This window comes from Nicotiana sylvestris, chromosome 3, assembly GCF_000393655.2.
Source record: "Nicotiana sylvestris chromosome 3, ASM39365v2, whole genome shotgun sequence".
Classification (NCBI taxonomy): Eukaryota; Viridiplantae; Streptophyta; class Magnoliopsida; order Solanales; family Solanaceae; genus Nicotiana; species Nicotiana sylvestris.
The window spans coordinates 54,369,327-54,382,167 of NC_091059.1; the positions used below are offsets into that span (position 1 = coordinate 54,369,327).

At 38.6% G+C, this 12,841-nt stretch overlaps 1 protein-coding gene across 1 annotated transcript; it reads right to left on the reverse strand.

The window, feature by feature from the left end:
• Positions 1–10,218: 10,218 nt before the first annotated feature.
• On the reverse strand, positions 10,219–10,658 carry LOC138887375 (uncharacterized). Its single transcript, XM_070169117.1, has 2 exons — positions 10,447–10,658; positions 10,219–10,396 (listed from the first exon to the last, which is right to left on the reverse strand). Exons 1-2 carry the CDS (start codon positions 10,656–10,658, stop codon positions 10,219–10,221), a joined length of 390 nt encoding a protein of 129 aa, XP_070025218.1.
• Between the last annotated feature and the right edge of the window lie 2,183 nt (positions 10,659–12,841).

Here is a 12,841-nt window from a genome sequence, read left to right on the forward strand (position 1 = left end):
GAAATAAGCCCCAAAATCGCGGACAATACGAGTTTAAAAACCTTATGCCCAGGCATTTATTCCTTGTTCGCGAACGCGGTCAAACCCTCGCGTTCGCGAAGCACAGATTTACTTTGACCAATTTTTCTCCTACGCGATCGCGACCAAGCCCTCGCGAACGCGATGCTTTACCTAGACGAACCTTCGCGAACGCGCTCCCCTTCTTGCGAACGCGATGAACAAATTGACCTTTAAATCTAGCTGACCTAATTCCTCTACGCGAATGTGAAGCCCTTCACGCGTGATGCATCACTTTCCAGCCCTCCGCGAATGCGAGACCCTTCTCGCGAATGCGAAGGCCAAAATTCCACTAACTTCCTCTGACTCTTCGCAAACGCGAGGGTCCACTCGCGAATGCGAAGAGTAAAAACCTGCAACAGTTGAACATGCAACTTCTGCAATTTGTTTTAACTCCAAAATGATCCGTTCAGCCCCTTGAAACTCACCCGAAGCCCCCAGGACCTCAACCAAAGGCACGAACGCATCCTAATACCTTATTCAAACTTGTTCCAATCATCAAAACACCTCAAATAACATCAAATCACCCAAAACACATCGGATTCAAGCCAGACTTTCTAAAATCTTCCAAATTCCGCTTTTGATCAAAAACCCAATCAAATCACGTCTGAATGACCTGAAATCTTGCATACACATCGCAAATGACACAACAGAGCTACTGTAACTCTCAGAATTCCATTCCAACCCCTATATCAAAATCTCACCTACCAATCGGAAATCGCCAAAATATCAACTTCGCCAATTCAAGCCTCAATCTACTTCGAATCTCCAAAACTCATTCCGATGACATTCCTAAATCCCATATCACCTCCCGAAATTAACCGAACCATCAAAACTCACATCTGAGCCCTCTAACACAGAAGTCAACATCCGGTTGACTTTTCCAACTTAAACTTTCTTAAAAAAGACTAAGTGTCTCAAACCTTACCAAATTCCTTTTGGATTCGATCCGACCAACCCGATATCACATAACACGGATAAACAAAGCATAAAGAAGCAGAAATGGGAAAAACGGAGTGGTAACTCATGAGACGAATGGCCGGGTCATCATAGTAAGTAGTCTTCTCTGGAAAGTTGACCGCAGCGCTGTTATGCACAGTAACGTGTGCAAGCAGCAACTTTCCAACTGCAGAGTTGACTTTGTACAGTCTCCTCGGGAACTGGTAGGAACCTGGTCCCTCAGCTTTTCCTTCCACTCTGAGGAGTTGAATCATATTCCACGCTGAGTCCCAACCTGGAATCTTGTGAACTTGAGGTCTTGTAAATGTATAACATGTTCCTTATCTGGTCCTGGATAGTAAGTTTGTTAGATCATCAAAATATAAAATAAAGTACTTATACACAAAAGTACATGTAACCTATCAATTTTCTCCTTTTGATGATGATAAACTTATAATTGAAAATCCTAGAAGGAGCCACAAAGTAACCAGAAGGACCTTAAGTTCCTCCTGAAGCTATGCATTCCCCCTTTGTCAGTACCCGAACTTTTGTGAGTTCCCCCTGAATGAGGTTCCCCCCATCCCCATCTATTTGATTATTTAATTAAAACCATTTCTCCCTTTTGGCGTCATAAAAATGACAGAACAGGTGAGCAATATAAAGCAATCTAGGATGGTTAATTCACGCCACTTATGTGCTTACAACATGATAAAAGACAGAAGTAAAAAAGCGGCAGCATAGATAGCAAAAAGGAAACCACTTTCATTAACCAGATTTTGGATTATTACAGGCGGGAACAGAGTCATTGTTTTTCATCTACGGTTTAGAACATACGAAAACAAATACCAGAAATAACAACCCATCACCAACAACAACTTAAAAAAAATAGACACTGGAAACTGGACACTGAAGGGACATTCTTTAAGGGACACTGGAGGAAGGGGGCTTGGAAGAGGAAGCAAGAGTTTGGAGGACAAGATCCAGGCGAGTATTCGTGGACAGTTGCTCATTGAGCAGTCTTTCTTTCAGGCCCTCCACTTGTTTCCTTAGTTCAACATTCTCATTTGATAGGCGTGCAACCTCTGCGCTATGAGAACCAAGAAACATGTACCTCTTGTAATTGACTGAGCTGATTCTCAAGAATTGCGTTCCTAACCTTCAACCTCCGGATCTCCAACTTTGTCAATACACTCAAAAGATTGCTTTTTGGTGCCCACTGTGGCCTGACCCATAGGTACTTTGAAAAACTCAAAGACTTTTGTGAGAAGGAACCCGTAAGGCAGTCCAGGATTCCCGTCTTTGAGGTTCTCTACCTTCTGCATATGCTTAATCATTATGGTTGGCAAATTGATGGAGGAGAACTTTTCCAAAGTCTCCATATGGAATAGGTCAGGTTTGGATGCAACAGATCTTCTTTCAGCGAGAGGAAGCAAAACTTTGTTAACCATCTCAAAGAGCAACTGATAAATTGAAAGGAGTGTCTTCTTATGCACCTGTTCCCCATGTTGTACTGCCTTGTACTTGATGTCACGCCCCAAACCTAGGGAGGCGTGGCTGGCACTCGGTGCCGCACTGGCCCGAGCGAACCATTCTATAACTCATTGTCATTTTACCAAAACTAGAAAATACATAGGTCGAGTTAGTTGAACTCATTTCTTTCGTAATTATCATGGGCCCACAGGGCATCAACTCATAATGGACAACTTTTAAGTGGGAATCAATGAACCATTGTTCACAAAACATGAATACATATGGGCCGTCAAGGCCTCTGACATTGACATATTGTACATAATAAACATGTATCTACGAAGCCTCTAAAATTATTTGACATAAAATGGGATAGGGTACCGACCTACCCATAAGTATGTAGAAAACTCTGATACGATGATTTATAGACTCAGTTGCACTCCGAATGAGGTGGAGTCCTACCGATTCTTCGCCACATGCTAACCTCGTATACTATGCGGGCTAGTCAAAATGATTGTCTACACTTGCAGGCATGAATGCAACGTCCCCAACAAAAGGACGTCAGTACGAATAATGTACTGAGTATGTAAGGCATGTAAATAAATATATAAAGAGCATGGTAGAAACATGAAGTAAAGGACTCAACCTGTAAGTCTGGATAACTCTGTAAATTATGAAATACTTATAGTATCATGCATATGTGTATGAATGCCATGTCGTGCATAGATACATGTGTTCATAACATCATCATCAAGCCTCTAAGGACATCGCATCGTATCATCTCAGCCATTGTGGGCAAAATTATCATCGTATACCAGCTGATCAGGTGGCGGTGCGTATATAATGTCATAACCTTACCCATATCCCATATATGTACATATATGTATATATATATATAACATCATCACGCCTCTGAGGGCATCCCATCATATCATCTCGGCCACTGTGGGCAAATCATCAATGTATGCCAGCTGATTAGGTGGTGGTGCGTATATAACGTGATCTGGTCATGGGTCGATGTGCATGTATAAATGCATGGAATGTATATGAAATACGTTAATAAAATTTTCTCAGAATGCCATAAAATCAATATGCCTTTTGAATAAACTTTATCAACTTACGTATTTTTATTGAGACCCATGAACAAATGATAGAATAATATGACACATGGAGAATCAAGAACATAAATATCTCTAATGTTTCTATGAATAGAGTCATTCATGGAAATTGTACATTTACTCGTTTCGTTTATGTCGTATAAATTATGCCAAAAGAAAGAAGGGATAACTTTAACATACATGGAGTAGGAAAAAATTCGTGTCAAATTGACCGAAATTCGAGAATTCATTCACAAGTATCATGATGGATCCGAGAATTACGGTACCAAATACAAAATCATTACAGTTTATCATCCATGTGAAATTGGCCAGCTGAGAGTGATTTCCACCACTCCACGTGATTGAATTGAAAAAAGCAACATATTTTCCTTGACTGGTGGAAACAACCACCGGCAAATGCTAATTTCTCTTTTTTGTTTCTTCTTTTTTTTTTGGTCAATAATAAGAGAACGCTTATTTACTGAGTTTTGTACCCAATAGCCTTTATAGATTTCTCAATTATCAAAAATAAGTTTTTGTTATCCATCACTACCAAAAAACTAAGTCAAAAGAGTTCCAAAGGAAAAGCCATTAGATAAACAAGCTAACGAAAGAAAAGGACAAAATCACAAATGTACCATAACAGGCAATACATAGTAGAATACCCCCTAGGGAAACTAGGAACTCAGAAATAAAACACCGGCAACATTGGTGGCAACTTCCAAGTTGCAAGACCTTTTTGCAGCAAACTAAGTAAATACATATTTGGAACAACTAGAGATTTTACTGTGGGTTTGGTAAACGACTACTAGCTGCTGAGAACCTTGAACCCCATTCAAGCAGTTCTTTGCTAGTTTCGTCTTTTTTGGACAATCAATTCAATGAAGCATAGGCAGTCTTTTTGTCAAAATGAAAGTAAATGGCCATTTAATATTTGGCTTCCACCTAGCCATGTATTGGCGGTGGAAGTCTTATAATTGTGACAAATAGTGCTGACTAGTACAAGTTACATCTAACACATACTTATCCCCATATTTTAGTACTTAATATATATAAAAATAATTTACATAATTAAGAATTATTTCAACTTAATTAAAATACTATTCACTTTTAATATACTTTATATAACTTACTATCATGGTCATATGATACCATACAAAATAAATATATATATTATTATTTTATTAAAATATCCATGTAAATATATATATATATTTTATCAACTTCTAATTTTTCCGAATCTCATATAAAGAGTAAAAATTTCCGTACGCTAAATTCTTAAAATGGTAAAAGATAAACTTCTTTTCTTGTGAGAAAATAATTTCTATCTTCACAATAAATAAAATCTCATAAACTTCCTCATATTATGTGTATAATTGAAAGTAGTAATATTAATAACTATATAAAATTATATTTTTCTTTTTTTTTTTTAAAAAAAAAACATTCCACTCAATATAAATACCATATCAAAATGTATCTAACGACATCAAGGTTGTTAAACTTACGGGGTGTAAATAATGGTATTTCTGAAGTTTGGTGTGCAAGCACCCTTAACAGATGATACTCTTTCGGTAGGAACACCCAGAATTTGCCCCAATAAGGAAGAATCCATCACTATGTCCACCCCATTTACCAACACACAGATTTGATCACCATCTACTGTGAAGAAACTGGAGTAGAAAGTCTGCACCTCATCCTCATACACTATAGGAGCCTCACTCGTTAACAAATTGGTCCACTATTTAGCCTCACTCATAGACACTAATTGTCTCATCCCAGCACTCTCTAGAATGTCAGAGGCAAATATGCGGCCCTACAACACTTTCTGATTCCCCAGCTTCCTTTTCTCAGACCTCAAAGTTTCACTCACTTTTCCTTTCTTGACGGAACCAGGTTCCTTATCATCAACATCATGATCCCTCTTTCTTTTTACTGGCTTACAGACAAACTTTTCTTTCTCCACTGACTTGCTCTATCTATGTTCACCAGATTTCTCCACTTCTTCCTCATCAAACTTGTCACCATGCTTCTTCACTGTTTTGTCACTAGAACTTTTTGCCAACTTTTTACTGGAACCAGCAACATCACTCTTGGAAGAACTCTCAGCGCCCTTAGAGACGTGCTTTCCAGACTGAGAGATATAGTGCTTCTTCCTTGAAGACTTGCTAGACATGGAACTAGGTTCCTCTTTGGTTTCCTCATCCATATTCACTATAGGAACATCCTCTACTTGTACAATTTTTCCATCTTTGACCAACCTTCTCCTTCTAATAATCCTTTTACTCTTATTGAGGCCAAACTCTAGACCCTACCCTCCTTTTGCTGCAACTGAGTAGTAGGTCGCTTAGGAGGTGGCTCTAAAGTTGCCACTGGCTTAGTCTTAGCCCTGATGAAACTAGCATACACCAAATTATTTATGTCTTCTTCACTGTCAGGATTTGTCTCAGGCACCACCATATTCAAAGGTTCAACATCGAAGTGGTGAGAGGGAGTAGGATCAACACTGACCTAGGAGGATGACGCCTGACCTGGATTCTCCATGGAGGGATCAGGTTCATTGTTTGGGGTTCCAATAGCATCATCTTGTGCCGGCTGTTCAAAAGGCACAATTGCTCCCTCTGCTTCTATTTCTCCCCCCTATGGCTCAGACCCTTCTGCACCTTCCTCTATAATGCACCTTCTAATGCAATGGACAACATATTCTCTATTTTCTCCTTCTCTTGTGGTTCCATGGCAATTTCAACAGACGAAGGAGTGATCCCTTCAGAGTCATCACTTTTCCAGGAGATCTTAGTCTCTTCATGACTATTCACCTGTTCTTCACTCAAGTGCTCAACCATGGATAGGGTAGAAGGTTTCTGAACAAGGTTCCCTTGTTTACTATGTTGACTGGTAAGACTGGAGGGGGACAGACATCTTCAGACTTGCTTAGAGGAAGGGTGGACTCGGAGAGGGTAGGAAAGGGAGTGGAGTGTGGAAAAGACTCTTCTTTAGGGTTTGGAGAGATGTTCACAGCTGAACTTCTCACTAGTGAGGACTCGATCACAGTGCTATCTGGAATGCTAATAGTTGATTGATTTTCAGACATGTTGAGATTATTCTCGAGGGACTGTGGATTTGAGAAGAGAGAAGACAAACAAGGAGTTTTTGAGTTTGGAAGAGGAAGGACTGTGATGTTGATTTAATTATAATGAGGGACCTGTTCTCAAAATGGCGGCACCCTTTTTCTTGGGAGATGTATCATTTAGAGACATGAGTGACGTTTGGGCTATGACGTATTAGATGAAGAGACATAACTTTAAAGAGACTGTCACATTGATGATGATGTGACATTGATTTTGTTCATTTTAAATTGTGTATCAGAGAACAAAGAAACCACTAACGTGTCATTAGAGAACTAGGTTCCCTGATAGGTCTGGCAAGTGAGATTTATCCCTTTATTCATCATGCACTGCAACATCTACTTCTGTAGTCATCATGCATGTCTACATGTAACGGTATAGAGGTAAGTTAGACTTAGCTAGAAAATACTTTAGCTAGATTTTACCTGACTATGACTTTCATAACTAATAATGAGTAATCAGGTTCTAAGTTGTGTTTTATCATCCCCCAGTGCAAGGCGATATTTCTCAGATTGCTTTCTTCCCTGGGCTTTTGGTGAAGATGTCTACAACTTGATCTTCAGCAACTTTGGAAATCACTGTATTTTCCTCTCTTGAGTTGGACTCAAGCTCTTCCAATTTGTTTCTTGGTCCATAGAATTTTGTTGCTTGGTCCATAGTATTTGACCATAGTAGGGTGTTGATTATACATATTCTGGTTCAGCTATTGAGAGTGCCATTGAATTATACTTCCTTGAGCCTTATGAGACAAGATAGTAACTCAGAGACTGTCCCAGTTCAGGCAGGCTTTTCCTATCCATTTACCTGGAGGACAGTAGAGAACTAGGTTCTGTGTTCTACTAGGATACCTCAAGATACTTACACCATCCTTCAGATGGGAATACCTTGGATTTGACTGAGACCTTGCACAGAACTCAACTCTGACCCCGATGTCCAGTCCACTTGTAGTGAGATACAGGAGTGATTCAGTGATGTCTCTATGCAAAAGCCTTCTTTCCAACAGCTTATTTTTTAGCTTATGTTGTTATAGACGTGGGACCTGGTTCCTAGCTGGAATAAATGGATGTTCTCTACCTTGATTAGTATTTCTGTTTCCCTTTTGAGACAAGTATGTCATGGAGATTCCTCCATCTCTTCTACTATCAAATTTTCAAGGCCGACCCTTCCCATTGTTGAGAACATGACAATTATACCCAGATATCCTCACTTGAGTCAGCAGCTTTGGTCAAGATGTTTGCTAACCCTTCATCAATCAATATTGACCGTGCGCAAATTTTCAAAAGTCCTTTTCTTCTCTTCAACAACTCTATCTGAGGTAGTGTTCATTGAGCTAAGTGGTTGAGTAGTTCTTTTTTCAACATAGCATTCATCCACTTATGGCATTGTCCAAACGTGTTCCATGATTTAGTTTGATGAAAACCACGTTTGTTTCCATTGCTACCTGGATCTTCTTGACAAAAGCAACAGCTTCTTGAAAGAACTCATCCTTAGTTCTGAAGTGTTGTCTGCCCCTTTTTGGCTTAAATAAAGATCTGACATGATTTTCTTTTGCACAGACATTGCACACTTCATGATACTTGTTCCTCAACTTGATCAGAAGGTTCTTCAGATCCAGTTTGGTTAGAGATAGACAACGTGCATGATCCAGACTTTTGACCCATGATTCGGTATTGTTTTTACCATATACCAACCAACTTATGTCTCCACTCTGCAAAATCTCAATCACAACAACATACGTACTCTTGTGTATTTTGGCTACAACAATACCCCACCATTCATAGGATTTGAGATTGTGAATATCCTGGACAAGCATTCCATCTTATCTCCTTTGGCACAAATTTTCCAACTCCTAGAGCGAACCCCTTTTTATCCATTTTTAAAAATGGTACACTCTCTCCTTGCATGGCTTTTTAGTAAAGGAATATTTATTGTATTTTCAATCCTATCCTTTGAGCAGTCACTATTCATGTGTCATTATTGGCTGCTTTCCTTCACTGCTCTCTGCAAACGGAAATCAAGGGTTAGATTTAGGAACTTAAACAAGTTTGGGTCCCTTGTTAAGAGAAAAAGGATGAATGAGTGCTCTCTTAGTCCAATCAAGCAAAATGCATTTCCTCTTTTATGGATTCCTATTTGACGGACCAGGTCCTTTTGCAGTAGTTGCACTCTCAGTAAAGACTTTATTTCTTTAATGAAACTGAACCCTGGCCATGCAATTTTCCTTAAGGTGCCCATTGTTGCCACAATGTCTACATAGCCAATTGTCGGGTACAGTAACATACTTGCTATGAGGGTTGTAGAGAATCTTTTCCCTTTAAAACCCAATCCCCTGCCCGTTTCCTTCAGAGTTGGTGTACATGGTAGTGATAGCATCCGAGGACCAGTTCCACTTAAGAGATTTCTCAAGATCACTCTTTACTTTCCTTAGTTCTTCTTGAAGCTATTTGTTTTTCTCAAGTTCATCACACAGACTAGTGTTTACTATGTTTAACTCATTTTCAAGCTTAATGTGTGCTTCACTTGCAACTTCCTTTCCCTTTTCAGAGTTTCCAGGCCTATTTGTATTTTTAAAATCCTCAATTATTTTTTTCAAATCTACTACCACCACTACTAGGTCATCTCTTTCTTGCTCAATAATAGCAACTCTCAGTCAAGGTTTCCTTTTTTTTACTTGCACACTCAATGGTTTCTTTTAAGTCCACCACAATCACCATTAAATCATCTCATTCATATTCTATACTAGCAATTTTCTCTTATAAGGCATTCGTTTCTCTTTTTAGGTTCTCTATTGTCTCTTTCAAATCAACTACAACGACTACTAAGTCATCTCTAGTTTGTTCAGCTTCCCCTAATTCTATAGTTAAAGCATCTTTATCATTGATAAGACTATGGTAAGCATCAATTAGCACATTTACTAATGACATAAGCTTTTTAGGAGAGTAAGATTTCAGATTTCTCTGAACATCTAGAAAGTTTACCCCATCACTGTCATCATCTTCATCATCATCATCAGATTGAGCCATTAGAGCAAAGATTGAGTCATACTCAGTTGTTTCATTTTTCACTGCCATCATTGAACTGACACCATGGTTGTCTTCTTCTTCAGATTCATTGGAGGAGTCCCCCCATGCAACAAGAGCTTGCTTTACAATGTTATCAGAATCATTCTTTCTCTTGAAGCATTTGATAGGAACCTGTTTCCTCTTTGCTGCTTTATCAAAGTTGTTATTATACTGATCTTGCTTTAGGAGGGGACCATGCTTGATGAAGTGTCATGGCTTACCACATTTATGACAGAGGTCATAATTTATGGACTTACTAGAGCTACCTCTTTTTGGAATGCCTCCGTTCCTGCGAACTATCTTCTAGAACCTTTTTGTCAAGTAGGCCATGTCCCTATCTTCACCACTGGAGTCATTGTTGTCCGCCTTGAGGACCAGGTTCTTCTCTCTCTTTGGCTCTCTTCTTTTATTGTCCTTCCACTTCTTCATTTCATAGATTTTCAAGTTTCCAACGAGTTCATCCATGGTCAGTGTCTACAAGTCCTTAGCCTCTGTAATGGTGTTAACTTTGCTTTCCCAAGAACTGGGCAATACATTAAGGATTTTTCTGACAAGCTTGTTTCTTTGAATACTTTCACCAAGAGAGTGAAGCTCCTTTATGATGGAGGTGAATTGAGTATGAATATCTTGGATGGATTCATCATCTTTCATTCTGAAGAGCTTATATTCTATTGTTAGCATATCAATTTTGGATTGCTTCACCTGAGTTGTTCCCTCGTGAGCTGTCTGAAGAGCCTCTCAGATCTCTTTTGCTGATTGCCAAGCTGATATCTTGTTATATTGATCACGGCCAATACCACACACAAGAATCCTTTCCTCATCTTGGGAATGGGTACAGTTGGATCACCAAGGTTCTTTGTAGGGACAAAAGGTCCATCACATATTACATCCCATAACTCAGAGTCTTTGGCCATGATGAAGTCATGCATCCTAGTTTTTCACCATCCATAGTATTGACCATTGAACCCAGGAGGTCTATACGTGGACTAGCCTTCTTCGAAGTTTGGAGGAGCAGCTACGAGGATCTTTTTTAGGTATTAACCTGATAGAAAGAACCTACTGTGATACCAACCAATAGAATGTATGGGTCTACCAACTTCTATAGAGAACCAGGTTCTCTATCAGGTTCGACAGTACACACAGAGAACATAAGTTAAATGACAAGAGGAATTTTAGGTGGTAAATTCCTAGCTTAACAGGATTAAAAACCACAACCTACCTTGTAAGATTTCAACTTCACTACTAAGCAACTGCCAGATTACAACCTATGCAACCTAGGACAGAAACTCTTAATCCCTCACTAACTTCTAATACACCTATTACAAGCCACTCTACAATAACTCTATTACAAATACTTTAAAACGTGACTAACTCAAGCCAAGACTTAAACATGCAGGTTTAAGGTTTACAAAGATGTTACTTTAGAGTGCTTCTAAATAAGCTGGATAGGAATTACAATTTGAAGAACTATTACAAAGTTAAAATTCAACTAAGAATACTCAATAACTCGATGTGGGAACTGGTCCATAGTTACTTTGTTCTTTGTTCTTGAGGCACTTGAAACTTGCTAGCTGAATGGTCACATTGGTGAGCTTGTGTAAAATCTCTAAGTGTTCAAGTGTTTTGTTTTACCTCTCTTGAATTCATATATACATGTGAGACATCATTTCCAATGATGCAAGCAAGGTAGGTAAGTAGTCTTCTCTGGAAAGTTGACTACAACATTGTTCTGCAAAGTAGTGTGTGTAGGCAACAACTTTCCAGTTGCAGAGTTGACTTTGTACAGTCTCCTCGAGAATTGGTAGGAACCTGGTCCCCCAGCTGTTCCTTCCACTCTGAGGACTTGAATCATATTCCATACCGAGTCCCAACCTGGAATTGTGTGAACTTGAGGTCTTGTAAATGTGTAACAGGTTCCTTATCTGGTTCTGGTAGTAAGTTTGTTAGATCATCAAAACATAAAGTAAAGTACTTATACCAAAAAGTACATGTAACCTATCATTAAGGTACAATTTGAATAAGTAGCATGCCTTTTTGTAACAAGCTGTAAGATTGCTATTTAAAAATTGGTCACCTGCACAATTATAATTTTAGACTACACTTAGACATAAGAAGGGGAGTTGAATTGTGTATTCTCTGATTATCACTTTTTCAAAGTACCAGGCTCTCTGAACTATTCGAACAGACACAAACAAAAATAATTGGGAAAAAATAATCAATACAAAGATTTTTACGAGAAAAACCATCTTGCTTAATGGAGTAAAAACCATGACCTACCCAGTAGGATTTTTCTCAAATCTCCACTTATGTCAAAGAGTAATTTTAGGTTACAACTCTATAACCAAAGGGACTAGCTCTCGTACTCTAACGCCTACAATCAACCCAACTATAGCAACCCCTTTTTAGACTAACTCTAGCCCAAAAAGCATACAAGAATAATGTTTAACCAATAATCTATTTTTACACTTCTATGAAAGCAGATAGGTTATAATTCAGAATTTTAGACTTAACCTAACAACTAAAGAACTCCAGCAACTTTATCTTCAAGAACTAGTTCTTTATTTGATTGAGTTGAATCTTTAGAAGTACCTTTTTGTTTTGCTTTCTATTTTCAGAAGTATTCTCATGATTTCACTCAATAGTAGTAGTCTTGAAGTATGGCAAAAGGCCTTCTTTTATAGGTGCACGGTTAGCCGAAAAAGTTCTTCAATTAATTCTCCAAAACCTAGAATATTTCGGATAAGGAAAGCCGCTCCTATTTAGACTTGGTTTTCATAATTGTCTTCAACTCTTCAACCTTCTTTTTTCCCAAGAGTATTTCCCATAAATACATATACCTTTTAATACACAAAGTCCTCCCAGATGCGAATTCCTTTCAAGGCACAAATCGGATCTTCTAGGAATCCCTACTCGCATGGGAATGCTGGCCTTTGGCATCTAACTCGATTTTTTTCGCTGGTATGTAGCAAACCTGGTTCACTTGACTTCTATTTTTCTTATATGTACAACAGTCTAGCAGCACACAAAACTGAAACATGAAACCTAGTTCTCAAACAAAGTTTGTTAATTATCAAAATATAATTCACGCTCAGCTCAA

Coding starts and splice junctions, on each gene's coding strand:
- LOC138887375 (XM_070169117.1), bottom strand. CDS start 10,658: ATGGCCAAAGACTCTGAGTTATGGGATGTAATATGTGATGGACCTTTT. Junction 10,397..10,446: donor CTCACGAGGGAACAACTCAG/GTGAAGCAATCC, acceptor TAAGCTCTTCAG/AATGAAAGATGATGAATCCA.